At 45.6% G+C, this 23617-nt stretch overlaps 1 protein-coding gene across 1 annotated transcript in view; it reads left to right on the top strand.

The window, feature by feature from the left end:
* The first annotated feature begins 5968 nt into the window (after positions 1 to 5968).
* The window catches only part of Hk2 (hexokinase 2), a 60407-nt gene continuing 42758 nt past the window's right edge, over positions 5969 to 23617 (top strand). Inside the window, exon 1 of the mRNA XM_090336605.1 lies at positions 5969 to 6463. Coding sequence (XP_090192731.1) covers positions 6401 to 6463 — 63 coding nt within the window. The 5' untranslated portion in view covers positions 5969 to 6400. The remainder of the gene's footprint in view (positions 6464 to 23617) is intronic.

Genomic DNA, 23617 nt, shown 5'->3' with positions numbered 1-23617 from the left:
TTATGATGGACATCAGGAATGTGGCAGAGATGCTAGGCCACGGGTCACAGAAACAGTCTGTTCTCTGGGGAGTTTGGATGGTGTAACTCTGGCATCACTCTTGGCTGGTTCCAAGAGTCTCTTCTTGAAGATCCAGTTAGACACTTTAATTTTTGTTGATGTTTTTGTGGGACTAGAACTAAGGGCCTGAATGCCATCCCCAAGCATTTTTGCTCAAGGCTAGTGATCTAACACTTTGAGCCACAGCTTCACTTCTGGATTTCTGGTGGTTAATTGGAGACAAGAGTCTCACAGACTTTCCTGTCCTGGCTGGCTTTGAAGTGTGATCCTCAGATCTCAGCCTCCTGAGTAGCTAGAATTATGGGTGTGAGCTTTAATATTTTTAAAATATAATTTTATTTTTAAGAGTTGTATGGAGGGGTTACCATTTCAAGTTAGGGAAAGAATTCATTTCGTTTATTGGACAGTGTTACCCGGACCTAATTTTTTTGTGTGTATGGATAAATTCCTTTTCTGCTTGGACTAGCTTGAACATGTTTGAATTTGACAGTGTGTGTGTGTGTGTGTGTGTGTGTGTGTGTATCCTAATAGCAATCCCAATCAGAACACTCTGGATGGACACTGTACCTTTGATTCTCCCTCCTCCAAAAGTCTATCATAAATAAAGACACAGAGCTGTGCAGTGGCTCACGCCTGAAATCCTAGCTACTCAGGAGGCTGAGATCTGAGGATCAAGGTTCAAATCCAGTCCAGGCACAAAAGGACCTGAGACTCTTTTAATTAAAGAATTTATTAACATTGATTTTTTACATCATATTTCAAATGATGTGTTTAGCAAACAAGTATTCAAGAAGGGAATCTCTATGCACAATCACTGGCACTTAGATTTCAGAACATAGTTAAAATTAGGCTGAGGGTTTATATGTCATAGATACATATTAATCTATGTAATAAAACATTATGGCTATAGAGTCATAGCTTTTTATGTCTATGTAGTTGTGTTTATATTTCCAATACCATCCATAGCATTGGGTGTGCAAATATTGAGTCCTCGCTTTTGCAGGGTTTGGCTCTAATAGCTACATATTAAGGATACCATGCGCCTTTTGTTCCTTTGGTCTTGACTTGTCTCATTCAACATGATTCGCTCTAGATTTATCCACTTGCCTGCAAATGCCATTATTTTATCTTGTCTGTTAGCTATGTAGAATTCATATATATATATATGTGAATATATATATGATATATATATCATATTTTTGTATCCATTCATCTACAGTAGGGCATCTGGGTTGTTCCATCACTTGGATATTGTGAATAGTGCAGAGATGAACACAGCTGAGCAGGACCTGAGATTCTTATCTCCAATTAACCTCTAGAAAAGGGAAAATGGGACTTGGCTCAAGGGTAGGGGTTAGCCTTGAGTTGAATAGCCCAGGGACAGCATCCAGGCCCAGGGGTAGGGTGATAGCCTTGAACTGAAGAGCTCAGGGACAGCGCCTAGGCAGAGTTCAAGCCCCATGATAAAAAAAAAAAAAAAGACACAGAAGCTAGCTTTGTAAGGAGAGACTCTTCTGTAATATTTATTTTACACATTAGATTTATCTTTGTCTAAGCAGTTAATCATTCAGAAGGCAAGAGCCATATGTTTCTGTGTTTCTCACAGCACCAGAGGATGGTTGTGAACATTGTCAAGGTTTAATAATTATTTGCTGATTGATTTCTCTTGAGTAGTGGAGTGAAAAGTATGTGGTTGCCTGGCCATACTTCAACCTCTGTGCCTGTGCATGTACGTGAGACGCAAGGAAGAAAGGAAAGGAGGGAGAGCTGAGAATCAGCACATAATAAGCTTGCAGTATGAGGGTTGTTTTATTACCGGCTTTAGTGTGTGTGTGCTCACATGTGCACCAGTACTGAGGCTTGAACTCAGAGCCCAGGTGCTGTTTCTAGGCTTTGTTCAAGGCTAGAGCTTTACATCACTTGAGCCATAACTCTACATTTGGCTTTTTGGTGATTAATTAGAGCTAAGAGGCTCACAGACTTTCTTGCCCAGATTGGCTTTGAACCATGATCTTCAGATCACAGACTTCTGCGTAGCTAGGATGATAGGCATGAGCCACCAGCATCTCACTTCCAAGTATGAATTTTACAAGCTGGAGTAGAGAGGAAGGCAGAGACCTCAGAGCCTTTGTAGTGGTTATCAGATATTCAAAATTGAAGATTAAAAACCATCAGATATGTAATCCTCGCTGTGAGTGAGGTGGAGATTAGAAGGACTGTGGTTGGAGGCTAGCCTAGGAAACAGGTGATGGGCCATCTCAACTAACAGATCAGAAGTGGTGGTGTGTACCTATGATCCCAGCTATGCAGAAAGCTGCACCTTAGAACATGGAGATCTAGACCAGCTCTGGAAGCAGTAATAATAGTAATAATAGCCAGGGCCTGGGAGTGTGGTCTAGCAGTAGAATGCTTTCCTAGCATGTACAGAGCCCTGGGTTTGATTCTTCAATACCAGATACACAGAAAAAGCTGGAAGTGGTGCTGTGGCTCAAGCAGTAGAACACTAGCCTTAAGAAAGTTCAAGGATAGAGCCCAGGCCCTGAGTTCAAGCTCCAGGACTGGCAAAACAGCAACAACAACAACAAACCCCGATAATCATGAGAATAATAAAAACCCAAACCCCAAACTTCAAGGCTCTGTTTACAACATAATCTAAAATAAAAAGGGTAGGGGATTGAGGATGTGGTTTGTGTGCTAGAGTTCCTACATGGTAAGTTTAAAGCTGAATAAGAAAAAACTGTTTTGAGCTGGGGATACACAAATACACACACACACTGCATAATATTTACTTGTTTATATATTTTTGTCAGTCCTGGGGCTTGAATTCAGGGCCTGGACACTGTTCCCGAGCTTCTTTTGCTCAAGGCTACCATTCTATCACTTCTGGCTTTCTCTGTTTATGTGGTACTGAGGAATTGAACCCAGGGCTTCATGCAAGCTTGCAAATACTCTACCACTAAGCCACATTTCCAGCCTTTGTTTTATATTTTATTTATTTTGATGGTGTTAGAGTTTGAACTCAGGACCTTATTTGGAATCACTCACAAGCACACATCACCACTGCCCCAGCTTACTGATTAAGATATGATCTACCTAAGCTGGATGGGGTAGCTACTCAGGAGACTGAGATCTGAGGATCAAGGTTCAAAGAGGACCTGAAACTCTCATCTCCAATTAACCTCTAGGAAATGGGAAGTGGAGGTTGGCTCAAGGATAGGGTGGTAACCTGGAGCTGAGGAGCTCAGGGACAGCTCCCAGGTGGAGTTCAAGCCTCTTGGCCAAAACCAAAACAAACAAAACAAATATGTATATGTATATATATATATATATATATATATATATATATATATATATATGGTCCGGGCTGGCTTTGAACCTTGATCCTCAGATCTCAGCCTCCTGAGTAGCTAGAATTACAGGCGTGGGCCACCACACCCAGCTTTCAGTTTATTTTTCAAACAAGTCATTTTTGCTTTCAAGTGAAGAGATTGTGAAGGCTGAAAGGGGAGGCAGGCAAGAATGGAAACAAGATGATGTGACATTGGTCCTGGTAGATGCAGTGGTGGCTTGGGTAGGAAGTGTTTAAGGACACGGAGAGAGGCAGGGTGTGACAGCAGGCATTGGCTGCATTGTGGATGGATTGATAGGGATGTGAGTGTGAGTGGCAGGAAGGAAGCATGGGTGGCCTAAGGAGTGTGGTGATGACAGCTGCTGAGATTATTGGGAAAGGAAAAGATCTGAGAAGAAAGGTTGCGTTCATTGTTGCACATGTGGAGGTGACATATGACAGTCAGAAGCAAGCCTGGAGTGCAGGGAGAGGTCCTTTCTTGTAGGTGTGCTTCTGTGAGTCACTCATGTGCAGATGATATAACAGTCATGAGGAGAGGAGAGATCACCAGGGAGAAGATGTAACCAGATCAAAGAAGAGGGTAGAAGGCGGGTCTGGAATACTCCAGTACTTGTCAGTAGAGAAAATGGGCTCCACTGAGCAAGGTTAGTAGACACTGAGTGAAGCAACTGGCTCAGACTGGGCAAGGAAGGTGTGTCCAGAGGATATGACCAACTGTCCCCAGCGTCCCTGAGGGGTGGAGTAAGATGAGGGCAGAGAGATTTGTAACATGCAGGTCAGTGGTGACTAGGACTGAAGCAGTCTGGGTCCGTCCTGAGTGAAGTGTTAAAGTTGTGGTGAAAGGCTGGATCCTGGATTAAAAAAAAATTGTGTAAGAATAAATGCTATACACATTTCAGATATCATCCACTCTCCCAAACTGTAAGGAAAATGAAGGGGGGACTAAGGCAAGACTCAATCCTTCAGGTACCCGGTTCCCTCCACTATGACCTCTCCAGCTTCAGCAGCACCAGTCTCAAGTCTGCTAAGATGAGTCTTGCCAACTCTCCTATGTTTATTTGGAGGCTCGTCCCAGGCATTAACCTAGGGATTTAACCCTTTTCTGAATTCATGAGCTAGCCCATGTCTTCACCGAGTTTCACTTTCTATCAGTCCTACAGCAACAGATACGGTCCCTTTTCTGCCTTTTCCTTTCCGGGAGAGGTAGGGTAGGATCCCGGGGGGGTGGGTGGGGGGAAAGAGAATAGGGTCCTTATGTCAGTCACGTGTGCTTGTGTGTGTTGTAGGTCACGGGGCTTGAATTCCGCCTGGGTGTTTTCCCTGAGCTCTTCAGCTCAAGGTTACCACCCTACCCTTGAGGCAAGCCCCACTCCCGTTTTCTAAAGGTTAATTGGAGATAAGAGTCTCAGGTCCTTTTGTGCGGGGGGGGGGGGGGGGGGGGGGAGGGTGCTGGCTTTGAACCTTGATCCTCAGATCTCAGCCTCGTGAATAGCTGAGATCTTAATAGGATTACAGGCATGAGCCACTGCGCCTGGCTAGTTATGTGTTCTTTCCACATCTGCTACTTGTTAAGTGGTGGGACACTGAGCAAATCTCTTCACAGCACCGTGCCTCAGTTTCTTCACCTGTGAAACGGGGTTAATAAAGCATACAACCCACCCGTGGTTCGTTGGGCTGGCTTTTGTAATGACTGTAAGGAAAATGGAGAATGGAAAAGGAATAGGCTGGACTCGATCCTCAATAGGCAAGGACTGTTTATTGAGGGAATAGCGAGGGGCCCAGACCTTCCCGCGGGATTGGAGGTTGTGCTAGGGACTGGATTTTGGGGTAGGCTTACATAAGGTTTAACAAGGAAGCAAAAATTAAAAGATGGGTAATGGTCTCTTGGAGGCCCAGCACAAGGTCCTTACCCAGGCCCATAATGGAATGCTCCATGGGTGGGGGGGGGGGAGACGCATTATCCTCTGGGGATCAGGGTCAGAATGACCTGCCTGCAGACACGCACGTGAGCAAGCACCTGGTGCTTTGCTTGACCCCGGGAATAAGACAGGACTCAAGCCTTCAGTGTTCAGCGAAGACCGAGCATTAAGCCCAATAGGTGAAAACGGCGATGCTTCAGAAGTGTGACCAGGTAGTGGAACCCCCTCACGAGATCCCCACACACCACACCGCACGAGGGCGTGGTGCCGGTCCAGTCACTTGTCTTTCCAGTCGCTCCACATCTCCTGGGTCGCCGATCACGCGCCCCCCACCCGTCCAGAGCCTGACGCAGCGGAGGGTCATGCGCATTTGAGTCCTAGGCTTTTGCCACGGAGCACACGTCCCATCCCGGGCTCCCGGCCCCACCCCCTAGTCCCGGCCCCACCCCCTAGTCGCCTCTCCCTAGTCCGGCTCAAGTGTCGAAGTGGCCGCGCCCGCAGGCCGTGCACGCTGATTGGCTGTGCAGCCCGAGGGGGCGGCCCGCCGGCACACACACCCTCCCGGCGCAGCCAATGGGGATGCGCGCGTCACTGGCGGGGCGGCCCCGGAGCCGGCAGCCTCTCAATAAGCCACATTGTTGCGCCAAACTCCAGCTCCAGAGTTCCAGGCCACCGCCGGCAGCCCCGCGTTGCGCAGCAGCATCGTTCGAACGACCCCGAGAAGTCCGAAGCGGTCCCGGTGGAGCGATTCTGAAGTTGCGCCTCAGTGACTCGGCGGCTGGAGTTAGCGCCCCGACGCTGGGTACCCGGACACGTCGTCCGGAGTGACACTTAAGCGCCTTTTTGACTGTTGCGGCTCCACAAGACCTCTTTCTGGAGACCCACGAGAGCCCAGTTGGCGAGCCATCGTCGTTAGCTTTCTTTTGTGTGGCCTCTCGACTCTTCGCTCCCTGCCAGGCAGCGGAGCCCCCGGTACAAAGCCGTTGTACCACGCTGACCTAGTCTCTCTCCACGAGCGCTCGCGCGCGCCTCAGTTTCTCCAACTTGGTTAGGTGTAAAAGTCGGCGGCAAGATGATCGCCTCGCACATGATCGCCTGCTTGTTCACGGAACTCAACCGTAACCAAGTGCAGAAGGTAATGCAGCACCGGCGGGGGAGGCTGGCTAGATGTTGGCAAAAAAAGAAAAAAGTTAGGTGGGCTCCGGGAATGTCCAGGTCCTGCGGGGGGGCCCGTTTCCTCTCCGTTGGAGCTTGGGACACGGAAAAAAGTCTGGGTAGTTGGGAAATTCCTTGAGCTCGAGAAGCCACGTCCGCTAAGGCTCGGGTAGACTCGCGCGCGGCCGGCCTCTCCGCGCCCCTGCGCGTGGTCGCGTTCGCCCCTCAGACCCCATCCCACCTGTTTTTTTTTTTTTTTCTTTTCTTTTCTTTCCTGCTTCTGGAGGGGCAGGTCGCCAGGCACGTAGTCAAGGACCGCCGGGGCCACGTGGGAAGAGCCCCCTTCTGTAGCCGGAGTTCCGGCGAGAGCACGTGGGGAGAAATCGTGTCTAGAGGAGGAGGCTCCTCCGCCGCGCGGGGCCTCTGGGGGCCTGGGGGGGGGGCGTGTGGTTCCCCCACGGCTCCGCACCGCCCCAGTGGAGCGGCTCCGGGAGGAAAAGCCGGCCGGGGGAGCAGCTGCGAAGGGTAGCGAATACGCTCGCAGCGCCCCCTCCCCGGAACTGAGGTGCCCGGAACTGAAGCTCGGCTAGGGGCTCGCCTCCCTCCACCCCATCCCACGCGACCGGCCCCGCCTCGCGTCCGTGGGGCCCGCCCCCCAGTGGGATTTGGGATGTCACTTTCTGCGTTGCCCCTAGGAGTTAGTCAGATAGATTCCCTGCTCTTCCCCCCAGATTTTCTGAGATTTTTTTTTGCGGGGGGGGTATGTGGGGGTCGTTCCGAAAATGGGCTTTTTATAGATCTGTCTGCCCAGTTGATTTTTTTTGGGGGGGGCTTGCCGAGCCAACCTGCTCTGGTGGAGGGGCTATCTCGGGGGCGCGCAGATCCGGTCATTTACATGAGAAAGAGTGTGGGCCCCGCCGGGAGCCTCACTCTCCCTGCGTCGGGGTGTGGAGGTTGGGATGCCCGGGCCCCCGGGGGCCCTCCAGAGTTTCCTAAATTAGATTGTGGGGTTTAGTCTAGGCCCCTGGCTTGGATGTGAGGGAGGGGGGAGGATGGTTTAGGGTTGTGGTAGGAGAATTGTTTTAAACTGTGAGGCACCGAGTGAGCATTGCTCAATTACAGTTTCTGTGACCAGAGCGCTCTCTTAAATTCAAGATGTTATTCCATGGGGCGACCTTGAATTCCGTATCCGGAGATTCTGACGCCAAGAGAAAAGATGACAGGTTATCATCTTGGTGTTTACAGATTCACCATGGCAGATAACTCTCAGACTGTAGGAGGGAGCAAGAGGTGCCTGGTTTACTTTTATTCTGTAAAGGGCTATTACTCTAACACCTTCCCTCTAATTGTTCATTTAAAAAGGCATGTTGGCAACTTCTCTAGGCTTATCTGTCCAAGATATGAGTTAATTCTTGGGGGAAGACTCAACTCTTGGCAAGTCCTAAAATACAAAGTAGAGCCTCATTAATTCCGGGGAGGTCTCAGTTGGGAGAATATGGCTCCGGGACACCTAAATTCCTTTGCCAGCTTAACTCTTCCTAGTGTAGAGAAAAAAGCCAGGACTGAAGCTATGGGATTGTGTATATCAATCTTAGAGCCTGGAATGGGAGTCATAGTTTTGGTCCCAGGGTGGGAAGAAAATTAGGGTATCAGAAATGAGTCCTAATCTGTCCTATATTTTAATTTATGGATCATAAGGGTCATGGACTCTTTGGCTCTTTGGTACTTTGGATGGCTCCTTTCCTTTTTTTTTGGCCAGTCCTGGGGACTGAACTCAGGGCTTGAGCACTGTCCTTGGGCTTTCCTCAAGACTAGTGCTCTACCACCTGAGCCACAGCACTACTCCAGCTTTTCTGTGTAGGTGGTACCAAGGAATGGAACCCAGGTCTTTCTGCATGCTAGGCAAACACTCTACCACTAGCCCAAACTCCCAGCCCACAGTCTACCCATTTACCGAGGCAGAGAGATGATAGCAGCTTTTCCCTCTTACAAAGTTGGGATGATTATTCAGATTGTCCACTCTTTAGGTTTCTCTACATTTGCAGCTAGCTTCCAATTTTGAGAACACTTGAATTGGATGTATTTCCTCCAAGTTACCAATGGGGGCAGAATTGAACCAGGCCTTTAACTCAACAGGTGTCAGAACTGGGATTTAGTCTCCCAGTTTAGGTGAGCAAAGCAGCTTGATTGTAGCTGCAGTTAAGAGAATCAAGACAGAATGCCTTGGGAGCCCTGTATGAGCTGCTGCTGATAAGCAGAATTAGAGGACAGAGCTGGAGAGCTGGAGGTTAACTTTGGTCGTTTGGAAAGGTCTTGATTTGGACTTCTTGAATACCCGTGCGATGACATCAACTTTATAGCTAGACTGAGGACATGCAGGGTATAGCCTCATCAGGAATACTTGTCTTCTGGATAAGCCAATGTTTTATGTTAGGATGAGAGCAGTGGCTATTTGTTCACTTTTGCCAACTGGAACTTTGAAATTTGCGAAACTTTGGAATTTGAGCTACAAGTTAACTCCTTGCCATTGAAACAGTTTCCGAGTATGATTTAGGCATGGCTATGTGAGCACCCTCTACTCACCCAAGGTACTAGCTTTTTTTTTTTTTTTGTAAGAGCATTGTGCTCTTATTTATTGGTTTTTAATTTTAAGAAAATTAACTCAAAACTATGTTCTTGACTACATGCCTGCTTCTGGGATACCTGAGCTCCCGAACCTGTGCTATGTCTGCTCATGGATGCTGGCAGCACTCATACCCTAGATGAGTAGAGATCAAATAATCCCATTTTGGATTGATATATGAATGGCCAAGGACCCTTTCTTCCCAGAGTTCTTGACTTATTTTCATCTTTATTTCCAGTCTGTTACACCTTGGTCATCTGATCATTGGATTGTTTCAGGCCTTTTCTAGTCTCTTTCTGGATCTAGGGTGATCACTTAAGAAGCCTTCTACAACTCTGTATTGAAGCTGCATGCCTCTTAAGCCTTCATGGTAGCTTCATCTTCCTCTCCATCTTTTCATTTCTCAAAGACTTGAGTCACTGGCTTTCCTCTGCCTTGCCTGCTCACAAGGTTCTTCTGCTCTTGCTCTTTTTTTTTTTCTGGTCCTGAACATAAAATCTGGCTTTTTCTTCTGAACCCTGTCCAGCCCAATTGCTGCTTGCTCATTAACTCTTTCTGCCTTCCATCTTATTTCACTTTGGCTCCAGGTGCCTATGTTGCACTTGATGCTTCCACAGCAGCACATTAAAGAGTTTGGGAGTTTTCAAGTCAAGTCCTACCTCAGGGCAGGGAGAATCTTCGCTGTTCCATTTTGTCACCATTTGTTTAGGCTACTACTGAGGTGCTCAGTGAATGAATGAAAGGGTAATGAAGAGCCACATTGTGGAGAAAGAAGCTGAGGGAGAAATGTGTAGGTGGGTGACCCTTTAGAGAGAGGCTTCCTGTCCTGTCTGTGGAGATAGATTCATTTGATTTATTCGTATGTTTATTTGTGTTTTAGAGGTGATACACAGCGCGGTTACCTTTACATACATCAGGTTGATAAGTACATTTTCTCCCTTTTGCATGTTATCGTCTGTTCCTCATTCTCTCCCGTTCCCTCCCTCCCTTCTCTGCCCATGAGTTGTGTGGTTCACTTTTATCAGTGTCCATTGCAGCTGGTAGGTCCTGCTGCTGCACATTTACACTGATTCTGTACCCTACCCCCCCTTACCTCAGAAGTGCACGTGTATACCCTATATGAGGTAATGAATACAGACTCCTCAGAAAGTGAGTAAATAAAAAGGTCCTTTGTTTTCACATCTTTGGGCTTCATTTCAGTATGTATCTTATTTTATGTAAATAGGAAGAGATGCGGGGGTGGGGGGGTGGGGGGAGGGTAATGGGGACCAAGACATGTGAAAGGGTATCAATGTATGTGAATTAATGCACCCTCTATCTGGCAAATATCATGTAACCCTTTTATTAATTACAATAAAAATATTTAAAAAATATGAAGAGATGCTTGGATATTACAACTTGGTGATTTTCTCTGAAGACTAAAATGGATTCATTTTAATGTGAATTAATATGAAAGATAAGATAGTTTTGTCTGTAAGGGATCAGATTTAGAGCAGAGTTAGCTAGCCCTAGTGGTGAAATAAAGTGTACATCCTTCCCTTTTAGCCATTAGCCAGCTTGTTTTAATACACATAGATGGGTGATATTCCCTTCCATCCTGTAATATACAGAGCTCACTTGTTCACTCACTGTATGAACAAGTGGTGACCTTCGACTCTGAACTAGAGGGGGCTGTCTTGGCAAAAGAGTCTCCAGGAGATAAAACAGAGAAGAATGCTTACATTCTACAAAGCAGATATTTTCATTTCTCTGTGTGCTAAGTGGGAAACAAAGAAAGCTACATTTTGTTGTGAGGAGATGTAAGGCTCCAGAAGAGAATCTATGACCACTAAGGCTGACAATGGTGAGTGCCCGTGGCTTGATAGAGGAACTAGAGAAGTAAATAGACCCTTGGTACATTGTGAACACCTGCTGTGCCATTAATCTCTAGAAAGGGAATTTCACTTAGAATAAGCTACTGATTAAAACCTTAAGTTCTTTTAAAAAATATTTAAAATTTTCTTTATTTTATTTTTATTATCAAGGTAATGTATAGAGGGGTTACACTTACATTCACTACATAGTAGGTGTATTCTCATACATATACATACACTGATACCCCTTCTCATGTTTTTGTCCCCATTTCCCTCCCACTGCCTCTCAATCATCTTGTTTCCCCCTTCCATATTTCAAATAAACATATAAATGTATATACAATATGCCAGGTAGCAGGTTTTTTTTCTTTTATGGTGCTAGTACTGGAGTTTGAACATAGGGTCTCATTTTTCTTGGCTGTTTTTAATTAAGGCTGGTAGGCTACCACTTGAACCGCACCTCTACTTCTGGCTTTTTCTGGTTTATTGGAGATAAAATTGTTTCAGATTTTCTACCCTGGCTGGGTTTGAACTGAGATCTCAGCCTTCACGGTAACTAGGATTATAGCCATCCACCCTATTTTTGATTGGATTGATTTTGGATGGATTAATAATCATTGACAGTTATAGCATGTCAATTTTCAATTGGTAACATGTTTATATCCTAATACTGCCCCCTTTACTCAGAAGAATACTGGTAGCAGTAGGAATACTTTGTAGCTTTTGCTAACCATCCATTTGTTTTCTATTGTCAAATCCTAGAGGAAAGCTAAGACACTTTTCTTCTTTTGCCAGTCCTGGGGCTGGAATTCAGGGCCTGAACACTGTCCTTGGGCTTTTTCAAGGCTCTAGTACTCTACCATTAGAGCCACAGCACCACTTCCAGCTTTTTCCTATGTATGTGGTATGGAGGAATTGAATGTGTCTTTGTGCATGCTAGGCAAGCACTCTACCACTAAGCTAAACTCCCAGCCCTTTTTCTTAACTCTAGAAATGAGTTAAAATTCCCTCCAGGCTACTCAGCCAAAGTCAGCTTCCCCCCCACCCCCGGAAATTACTTTTCAAAGTTGAACTTTTTAGTGTGTGTGTAGTGGTAGGAGGGGACAGTGGAGGACTGTTTATAGCAAATCAAGAGAAAGACAAAACAAAGTTAAAATGTGGTGCCTGGAGTCAAATCTGATGTAACATTCCCCCTCTCCCCTCCAAAAAAGAAAGACAAACAGAAAGAAAGAAGCCAATCCCCAAACTCCTCGGTATCCATTCTTCGGATATTTCCTACTTAAAAAACTATTGATAGGAAGTTTCTCATTATCCTTGTGCAGTTTTGAAGTCAGCAGGTTCTATTTGTTTGCTAGGCTTATGTCTTGGGTCTCTTTGCCATTTCAAAGCAGGACGGGTAGGGTGGGGCAAATCAAATCCCAGAGTTCATTGGTTGCATTTGGGCTAACCCTGCCTTGCATTGGAGTGACTCTTGCTGCTTCTTTCTTTGTTCCTTCTTTCTTCCCTCCCTGCCTCCCTTCCTTCTTTCTCCAGTCCTGAGGTTTGAACTCAGGGCCTGAACAATGTCCTTGAAGACTAGTGCTTTACCACTTGAGCCACAGCACCACTTCTGGCTTTTTCTGTGTATGTGAACCCTGGGCTTTGTGCATGCTAGGCAAGCATTTTACCACTAGGCCACACTCTCAGTCACTTATATAATCAGCCTTGGTGTGATTGACTCGGGGGCTTTTTATTCCTATCATGAAATAAGAAATACAAGAGTTTCCACATTATCCAAACTTAGAGACAAACCTGTGTTTTATTTCCTTTAGAACCCTATTTTCATTTAAGAGTGGTTTTTCTTTTTTCTTTTTTTTTTGAGTCCCTCAATGGACTTTTGCAATGTCTGGAGACATTTTTTGGTTGCAACAAGTAGCCAAAACAAGTAAGTTTTACTGGCATCTCAAGTGGAGGCCAAGCATGGGTGATATATTTATCACCTATGCATCCTGTGATGCATAGGGAGCCTTCTGCCCTCTAGAATTAACCACTGTAATGTCGACAGGGTGGAGGTTGAGAAACTGCTTCCCAAGGACTATTCTCTTAACCCCTTCAGTTTTCAAGTACATCATTTAATGGCCATTCAGCTGCTTGGTAGGCCCAGTTGTGGCCAGAGTTCTCAAGCTTTTAACAGTGTCTCATATGATGAGATAGTCATGACAAGAAAAACAGGCTTTCCTAAGAGAAGAATTTAAAGTGAGGTCTCTGGTTCAATGCAGTCAGCAGATCCCATGATTCCTTACTGAAGGGTGGGCTTCCCGGCAGGAATCTGGTGCTGTCTGTCAACTAGAAAGCTGGGCAGTGCCAGTGCTTCAGAAAGCCAGTAGGAAAGAAGTCTGTTTTTGTCTTTGGGAGAATCTATCCCACCTGTGTTGGAGTTTTCCTTGGCTGTTGGGCATCTGCTAGGCTTCCAGCCAGGGCAGGAATGTGAGCTGGCAGAATTGGATCTCAGGAACTGGGCAGCAGAGGGAGAGGACTGATGACACCCATCAAGGGACAGGGACTGTTCAGCGTTGGGGAAAGACGATAGGTGAATTGGAGCGAGCTTCCTTGTGTTGAATCTTGGTTTGCCATAGAACATTGTGAGGATGGAGCTGTTAGAAACCTTTTCTAGAGCTCAGCTTCTTCCTGTCATAAGATGGGGATATGATTGAATAATACTTTATTGGAAGAGTTGTATGGACTAAGGAATGAGTTGCCTGGCACTGGTGTCGTATGCCTAAAATCCTAGCTATTCAGTAGGTTGAGATCTAAGGATTACATTTAGACATTTCATGCAACTACTGTCCCCAATTAACCACCAAAAAGCTGGAATTAGAGCTGTGGCTCAAGTGGCAGAGTGACAATCTTGAGCAGATAAACCAAAAGACAGTGCCTAGGCCCTGAGTACAGCCCCATAAAAAGAGAAGAGTTAATGTGTCAGACTCTTAGACCTGCATTTGACCTGTTGTCAAATGCCTTATGTATTAAATATGTAGGAAAAAATCACTCTTGGATAACCTGAAGACATCCTGCGGCCACCAAGACCAAGTAGGTATATATTCATGCTTTGTCCATTGTTGAAGTTCCTGATGCTGAAGAGGAAGGAACATCTTCATTGAATTTTTTTTCCCCATCATGGGGCTTGAACTCTGGGCCTAGGTGCTGTCCCTGAGCTCTTCAGCTCAAGGATACTGCCCTACCCCTGGGCCTGGACATTGTCCCTAAGCTCTAAAGCTCTAGGCTACTGTCCCACTCCTTGAGCCACAGCCCCACTTCTGGTTTCCTAGGGGTTAATTGGAGATAAGAGTCTCTTGGTCGTTAGTAGTGCCGGGGCTGGCTTTGAACTGTGATTTTCAGATCTCAGCCTCCTGAGTAGCTAGGATTACAGGTGTGAGCTACCACGCCTCACTCTTCATTGGAATTTTGACCTCCAAAACCTCTTTCTTGGGTGTAGGCCACCCACCCCCAATCCCTTCCTCTTGCTTTCCTTCTGCCTTTTTGGGGGAGGTGGCACCCTTATTCAGAGTATCTGGGGGTCCATACTTATTGGTGCACTCCAGAGTTGAAGTGCACTCCAGAGTTGAACTACTATCTGACATGGCTGCATAGAATGATCATGTTATTTCCAGTTCTTTTCCCTTGGAGAGTCCTCTAGTAATGTTGCCAAAGAGCACAGGACTGAGGCTCTGGGAAGGGGGTGAGAATACCCACTTGCTGAGGCTGCTCACCTGGGAGGTTTTCTGTTGCTATGTTTGTCAATCAGATACCTTCTCATTCATATTTGCTTCCAGCTCTGGCATCCACTGGGGAAACTAGTTGAGGTGTCACCAGAGTCCCTGAGACCAGGCCAAGGGAGGCTTGGCCACCCTTGAACCTTCCTGAAATTCCTGAGGGAATGGGCCTGGAAGGCACAGCCACTCCCACATTCTTTTTGGCCAGCATGTTCAGACCCTGAGCTGTGTGTTCCTGCTTAACTCACACTAGGGAACCCTAGGGTCTTAACCAGGTCTAAGACCTAACATTTGGTTATGTTGGATATATACTCTCTTGTCCTTGGAGGCTTTGAATAGTTATTGTTTTACCCTGCCTGGAGTTCTGACCCTGTCCACCAAGAAAGAATCTCATTCTCCACCTTTTACAGGTGACCGTAGACTTTTTTAGTGCTTTTGTCTAGGGAATTTCGGAGCATTTCCTTGACATTCCTTTCCTGGGGGGGACTTGGTCTAGTCCTATCTGAATTCTGTGGGTCTAGTGAGGAGAGAATCGACAGGCTGACTGGAGGGAGTTATATGGCCCCGCCCCAGCTTCCAGCTTCCCTGTCTCCCTGCCTCCTAGACTCCCTGCCTCCCTGCCTCCCAGCCTCCCCCTTCAGTCTTCCTACTTTCCCTCACTATCCTTGCCCTAGGTGAACAGCCTCCTTTTCTCTGGAGATGGTATGTAGCCTTAAAAGGTCTTATTCCCAACCCTTTCCTCTTGGCATATGTATATCATCTGATAAAGAAGAAATGAAGCCACACAAACCACCTGGCAGCTTTAATTAGGGTTAAGTGAGGACATTGAAAGCTGCCATTTTCCCAGTTGAAGCTTCCTGCTTCCTCCAAAATGTTCCTGTATCTGTACCCTCCCCACAAAGTCTTCCAGCCACATTCAGGCAGTTCATTCCCCTACAGCCATGAGAGCATTGACTAAGAACTAGTGCTGGTAGTAACCTAAGCTACCCTCAAGCTGTCCACCTGGATAGGCATTTTACTACTTATCATGCAGATGAAGGCCCTAGGCACAGGAAAGGACAAGGACAGTTCTTTGGCCGTGGGTAAGGCAGAACTGAAACCCAGGGAGTCCACATACTTAACCCCACCCAGCACACAGCAACTGAGGGCACCTAGAGATGGGCAAATGTTTGAGTTTCATGGGCTTAAGAGTCAAAGGGATCTTTGTTGCAAACTTAAATCTCCACTTTACAGTTAATATGAAACTAGCTAATGGGTTCTAGGAGGCTAGCCCAGGCCTGTGTGTGTGTGTGTGTGTGTGTGTGTGTGTGTGTGTGTGTGTATTGATCGGTACTGGGGCTTGAACTTTCAAGGCTTCTCATGCTCCCTGGGCTTCTTTCTGCTTAAGGGTGGTGATCTATGACTTGAGCCACAGCTCTGTTTTCTGCATTTTTGTAGGTGAATGGGATATAGGTCTTTCCTGCTCAAGCCACCTTTGAAGCACAATCCTCAGATCTTAGCCTCCGGAGTAGTTAAGATTGCAGGCGTGATCCATGTGTATATGGCAAATGGAGCCATTTTTTTGAAAATAAAAGGAGGTAGTATTTATTGTCATTCCAGTACCAAAGGAGCAAACCAAGATAGTTTTTTGTTCTTTTTGTGGAAGTAGGGGGGCTTGAACTCTTGCTTGGCTTTTTTTTTCTCTCAAGGCTTGAGACAGTCTTGGGAGGTCTGAGACAGTCTTGGGAAAGGGATGTGGCATACTTGCCTATGGTAGGTGTGATCAGAGAGTGGTGGGCCATCAGAGAGAGAAGTGATGGATCAGAGAGAGAGGTCCAGAGGGATTTGGTTCATTAGGTAGACTGTTGTCACAGGTACAAAGAGAAATTGTCACTTTGGGGCAAGAGACCTTGAGGCAGACCCTGGTCCTTAGCAGAGGTCCATCCAGGGGTAAGCAGAGTGTCCCCATCTCACACAGTGAGGGTTCAGGCCTGAAGAGCAGGCCAGGCAGAGGGCACCTGTAAGTCGTCACCTTTTCTCCTTTTCCAAGTCTCTCTTACAGCTCTTCTCTAGGGCATTTCTATAATAATCCCTTATAGTTATCTAAAAAAACCTTTCTGAAAAGTATTTTCGTGCAGGTACTGTCTTGAACTCAAGGCCTGGACACCGACCCTTAATTTTTTTTACTCAAGGCTGGCATTCTATCACAGCTCCTCTTCTAGCTTTTTGGTGGTTAGTTGGAGATAGGAGTCTCAAGGATTTTCCTGCTCAGTCTGGCAGGCAGGGCAAAGCTTCCTGAGTAACCAGGATTACAGGTATGAGCCAATGATGTCTGGCAACAGAATTTTTTGTTGTTGTTGTTTTTGGTAGTCATCATGGGGCTTGAACTCAGTGCCTGCACACTGTCCCTGAGCCACTTTGTGCACTTGACCCACAGTGCCACTTCCATGTTTTTTTTTTTTTTTTTTTGCCAGTCCTGGTCTTGAGCTCAGGGCCTGAGCACTGTCCTTGGACTTTCTCAAGGCTAGAGCTCTACCACTTGAGCCTCAGCACCACTTCCGGCTTTTTTCTATGTATGTGGTACCGAGGAATCGAACCCGGGTCTTCATGCATGCTAGGCAAGCACTTTAACCACTCGGCCAAACTCCCGGCCCACTTCCATGTTTTTTTGAATGGCTAACTGAGATTAGGGTCTCATGGAGACTGTTGTGCCTGGGCTGGCTTTGAATCGCGATCCTCAGATCTCAACCTCCTGAATAGCTAGGAGTAGCCAGTGCAAGCCACTGGCACTTGGCAACAGACTTTTTGAGCATTTATTATATCTCTCAAGTATTGAGAGCTGTTGGCATTTAGTTGGTACTGCTAGTCCTCTGGGATCAGCGAGGATAGGAGAAATAAGGTGTTAAAGGTCATGTGTCGACATGTCAGCTAAGGCCATTCAAGCTGAAGGGCAAATGGAAGTTTGTCAGGTCAGAGGGGAGTATATTTTAGACATGGAAGTTAAGATATGTGCATATTCCTAACCTCAAGACAGACACTCCTCTGAATCATAACATGTGATTTAAGGAATTGGAAGCCCATATTTCATTGCAATGAAAGAACCTACCTGTTGTCTGCCCTCCTTTCAGTTTGTAACTACTTGTTGGCATATTTGCCTGTTGGCATGGACTTGCTGAAAGAGGCCGTGTCTCTCCTGGTATCCTCGATTCCCAGCCAGGCCACACTTGATTCGGTGCTCAGTTACTATTCGTGGGTAAATAGGCCACGTTCATGTTCATCTGGGACATATTATTTCTTTGTCCTGGTGCCCTTCTGCAGAACAAAATGTCTGAAGACAGGAGGGCCCTGGGCCTGGTGTCCCAAATGCCCATCTTCTAGACCCCTGTCCGGCGCTGCTGCCAGGCTCTGTCTGTCGGGCTGTAATTTGATGCAGTTGAGAGTGAGAACTGGCAGAACAGGAAACCCTGTGACTCATGATGGTGCAACTGGATCCTGGAGGAGTGGCCCACGGGCTCCCTGATCAGCTCCACTCTTACCCCCACTGCCGACGAGGCTTTAAATGTGCCCTGTGCCAGCTGGCTTCTTTCCAAGGTGGCCCGGCCGAGGCCTGTCCCATCTGAAGAAAGCCTAGAAGCAGATCTGTTACTCTTGGTCAACCCAGCTTCAGAGGCCAGGAGGTGGTTCTCCATTTTCATGTTCTGCTGCTTATGTGTCTTCCTTCCCACTATCAAATTTATTTTCTTTATATCGGAAACATCTGGCTTTGACTTGGCAGCTTTACAGGCTAAACTTGCTGCTCTTTGCACAGGCTTGGCCCTCCCGGGAAGAGTCTGTGAGGGCATTATTACTAATGAGGTCATTGGTAGCAGTTGCCTGCCATTCCTGGGTTAGGCACACCTGTGCCCAAGTTGGGGCACTTGGGGCTGGCCACCGGATGTTGTAGGTGCTGCTGGAAACTAAGGCTTGTGGTTTGGGGGAAGCCACAAACCTCAGTTGATTGGTTAAAGATTTGCGGGAAAACACTGGCAAAGGAATAATGGAAAAGGAAAAAAAAGCAAATTCTTTGGAGACTGAAGTTGCAAGTATATGTCCACATAGTTACTGGAAGGAACTGGCTGGATTTAAATAGAGCTCCCTTCTGGATTGCCTGAGACTATCTCACTATGTTGCCCAAGTTAGTCTTGAACTCAATATCTTCTTGCTTCAGGAGTACTGGGATGATAGGCAGGCATACTCTACCACCATCACACCCAGTCTCTCTATGCTTTAAAAATCAAAATTTAAGCCAGTTGCTGCTGGCTCACATCTGTAATCCTAGCTACTCAAGAGGCTAAGATCTTGAGGATTGCAGTTCAAAGCTAGCCCAGGCAGAAAAGTCTCCCAGAAACTCTTATCTCCAATTAAATCACCCAAAAAACCAAACAACTAGAAGTGGCACTGTTACTCAGTTGAGCCACAGAGAACACAAAGAAGCGCAGGCCCTGAGTTCAAGCCCCATAACTGACCAAAAAAAATATTGAACAATGATATGCATAGAAAACATTTGGAGTAACCATCCCACAGACAATCTACTGAGATGATTACCAGTGCCAGCCCCATTTTCTGGCTCTTACTCTTAACCACTACAAGTGTCATCTGTCAGTGGCATTGATCTGCATTTTTTTTTAATTGTTACTATGAACGAACCCATGCTGTTTGTGTGCTTCTTGCATCTAGCATTATGAGAATCATTTATCATTGAAAGTCTGGTAGGTAGTAATTCTCATGCTGTTCCATTTTGCTTTGGTGGTTGACAGAATAAATCACTAGGCCCTCTGCTTCCAGAAGAAACAGCCTTTGCTAAATTTCTTTGGAGGAAGCCAAGTTGGAGCACACACACACACACACACACACACATTCACACTCGTGCGCGCTATAACTCCATTGAATCTTCAGGACAGAATCTGAATGGTATGAAAATGGACATTCAGTTAGTTGGTCTGCTTAGAGTCTAGAAATAAAATATAGGAGTTAGCTAGGGCCTCCTTTAGGATTACCTGGAGAGAAGGTTCTAGATAGTAACAAATATCCAGGGATGAGGAAAAGTCACCTCTGCCTCCTTTGCTTTCATGCTTTAAGCTTGTGGAGTCTTTTTCTTTTTTTTTTTTTTTTATCCAGTTGATCATTTTGAGTTCATCCTTCTGTCAGGCAGGTATGACCTGTAGAAATGACTGGTAAGCATTTACTCATGCATGTATTATTTTCTGCCTGCTTACTGAAAGGATTTGGCCATTTGGGTCAGCTTTCAGTAAGAGGATTTCTAGAGAAAGAGTCAGCAAATGGGGCAGGGATGGTTATTAAAAAACTTTAGACCAGCCAGGCGCCAGTGGCTCACGCCTGTAATCCCCTAGTTACTCAGGAGGCTGAGATCTGAGGGTTGTGGTTCAAAGTCAGCCTGGGGACAAAAGTCTGAGACTCTTCTCTCCAATTAACCACCAGAAAACCAGAAGTGGCGCTGTGGCTAATAGAGTACTAGCCTTGAACAGAAGAGCTCAGGGACAATGTCCAGGCTCAGAGTTCAAGCCTCTTGACTGACCAAATTCTCTCTTTCACACACACACACACACACACACACAAACACACACACACACACACACACACACACACAGACTAGCTTGCTGGTTGGAGTTGAAATCAGAGTTCTGAGCTTCTTCATAAGGTAAAAAGGATAAATCCTTGAACATCAACAGTAGTTTTATTGACCTACAGTGTATCTGGGCAGTCAAGCTCTTGACACTAATGCTAATAGGGAACTGACTTGTCAAGGAAGGGTTGGTTATTGAACAACACAGCAACTAGGATGATTGGGTTTTAGGGTCTTTGTTTCCCCATGATATTTTTTTTCCCCTTTGAATGTGCTTTTCAGGTCAGCCTCTAACTTACACAATCCTTGAGTGCTGAGATTATAAATGTGAGCCATCATACCTGGCTCAGTGATTCCTTGGTTAGAAATGTTAGAATCACAACTTGGCTGCTAGTTGTAGTTCAACAGTTTCTTCTTAGATGGAAAAAAAATATCTGTACAGTATGTTCATGCAAGAAGCATCTGAATAGTTTAGCCTGTTTTTTGATCTGATGTGGCTGTGAAATTTTGGATAGAGATTTCAAAGAGGAAAAAAAAAGGTAGACTTTGATCTTAACTAAAGTGGAACACAGTTTCAGTTTTTTTTTTTTTTAAACAAAAATCTTGTGAGGAAAATCTTGTTGTAAGCCAGGGCATGGTGGCTCCCGCCTATAATCTAGCTACCCAGGAGGCTGAGGTCTGAGGATAATGGTTCAAAGCCAGCCCAGGCACTCAAGAACGTGAGACTCTTATCTCTAATTAACCACTAGAAAATCCAAAGTGGCCCTGTGGCTCAAGGGCCCTGTGGCCCTGAGTTGATCAGCTCAGGGGCTATGCCCAGGCCCAGAGGTAGGACAGTAGCCTTGAGCTGAAGAGCCCAGAGTTCAAGCCCCACAACCTACAAAAAAAAAAAATCTCATTGTGGTCAAGTATATCTAACACAAAACACTTTTACTTTTTGTTCTTTTGGCCCGAGACAGGTATCTCATGCTTTTGCACATTGGTTAGTGCTCTACCAACTGAGCAATGCCTCCGACCCCATTTTTCCCATTTTAAGTATACAGTTCAATGAAAGTAGGTGCGTTTACATTGTTGCACAACGAGTTCCTTTAACATTGCATTTCTGTCCACTGTAGTGTTTGTATGTGATTGGTATTTAATACATTCTAAAAAAACTGGGGGACACTGGAGATGTAGCCAGGTCAGGGATTCAGGGATTGAATGGTAAGGAATCTTACAGGTTTGGGAATTTAAGGTTTCTTCATTTTTAAATTTGTGTGTTATGCAAACGAGCCTTTATTATACTTGATACAAATTGTTGGGAGTTGGAATGAAGGCACTCTTCTAGCAATGTGCAGTTGTGTTGCCAATTTCTTCCTGAGACCAGATAGAATACCTTCAGGATCCGGCATTGCCATCACCTATTTAATTGGAATAGCTTATGAGCCTGCAGGGTTCTTTTCTTTTTTTTTTTTATTGTAATTAGTAAAAGGGTTACATGATATTTGCCAGATAGAAGGTGCATTAATTCACATACATTGATACCCTTTCACATGTCTTGGTCCCCATTACCCTCCCCCCCCACACCCCCCACCCGTCTTGGTTTTCCCCCCTTCCCTATCAAATTTCAAATATCCAAATACAAATAAGTTCAATATATCAGATAACAAAGTGAGATACTGTGACAATATGAGATAACCAAGGGACAGCAAAGGAGATGAGAGACAACATAGTACATTAAGGACAACAATCATTCATTATATGGCTTTTGTTTCACTATCCTGGAGGTCCTTTCAATTAGCTTCACATTATATGTCCTTATGTATCAAGAGTTTGCTCTATTGCAAATCTCTGCTAGTAGAGCCCAAGGTTTCTACTGATTATGACCAATGAGGGAAACCATTGAGCCTAAGTTCCTTTGAGTCTGGCTTACTTCACTTCATATGATTTTTTCTAAGTCTTTCCATTTCCTAACAAATGGGGCAATGTCATTCTTTCTGACAGCAGCATAGAATTCCATTGTGTACAAATACCACAACTTGTTGATCCACTCATCAACTGAGGGACATCTAGGTTGGTTCCATATCTTTGCTATGGTGAATAGTGCTGCAATGAACATTGTTGTGCTAGTGGGTTTAGTATGTCCTTGTTTCTGGGTGGTTGGGTAAATGCCAAGTAGTGGAATTGCTGGGTCATAGGGGAGTTCTATGTTTAGCCTTTTGAGGCACTGCCACACTGCTTTCCATAGTGGTTGAACGAGTTTGCACTCCCACCAACAGTGTAGTAGTGATCCCTCCTGGCCACATCCCCTCCAGCATCTGTTGTCATTCGTTTTCCTGATCTTGGCCATTCTAGCTGGAGTGAGGTGGAATCTTAGAGTTGTTTTGATTTGCATTTCTTTTATGACCAGAGATGTTGAGCATTTCTTCATGTGTCTATAGGCCATTTTTGTTTCTTCTTCAGAGAAGACTGTCTTTAAGTCTTTGGCCCATTTTTTAATGGGATGGTTGTTACGCCTGCAGGGTTCTTGTGGGTCTGGGTGATCCAAATTTTAGTACCAATTGTTGGTACCGCCCCCCCCATCCCTCTCCCAAGGCTGCTCCCTGATGTGCTTAAGTTTCTCTGAGAATCTTTCTGGCTCTTAATCCCTATCTAGGCTGCTCCTATTTGGGTCTCCACATCTGACAAGAGCAGGGTACTGACTGAGCCCTGTGTACTGCATATTTTGATGTGGAGCCTCTCCGAGAAAGAGTTATCTTCTTCAATCCTTAAGATAGTTTCTGAAATTCACTTTTGTTCTCCATTTAGGATTAGTCTAGAGGGAAATTTGGGTACTTAAAGGAATGGATGTAGGTTCTGTTTAGGGTTCATGTCTTTGGAGCTTCCCTTGATCCACCCCCAAATTTTGAAGAGGAAAAGAGACATATCAGATGGTATTATGGAAAAAATAAGTGATTGCCCAATGAGGGCTTTCTAATCTCAGCATTGCTGAGTAGTTGCCTGCAGAATCTGCTATCTTTCTTTCTAACACACCCTTGTCTGGGGCAGGCCCAGCCAGGCTTTGCTCTGGCTTGCCTGTGGCTCCTTCATCTGGAAGCCCCTCTTCTTTCCACCTCTTGCCCAAACAGGGACTTAAAGAGAAGCAGTCCTGGGGATAGGCCAGATACTCACCACTGAAAGAGAAGGAACTATTTTGGGGAACAGTGTTTGCCTTGTTAATCCTGGGTGTGGTCAAGTAAGGTTGAGAAATGTCCTTGGTGTGGCAGAGAGAAATCTGGAAGATGAGAAAATGTGGAGAAGAGGAAGGAGGTGTTGTAGAGTTTTA

The sequence above is a fragment of the Megascapheus bottae genome, chromosome 7, assembly GCF_031878675.1.
Source record: "Megascapheus bottae isolate mThoBot1 chromosome 7, mThoBot2.hap1, whole genome shotgun sequence".
NCBI lineage: Eukaryota > Metazoa > Chordata > Mammalia > Rodentia > Geomyidae > Megascapheus > Megascapheus bottae.
This window is presented reverse-complemented; position numbering and strand designations above follow the sequence as displayed.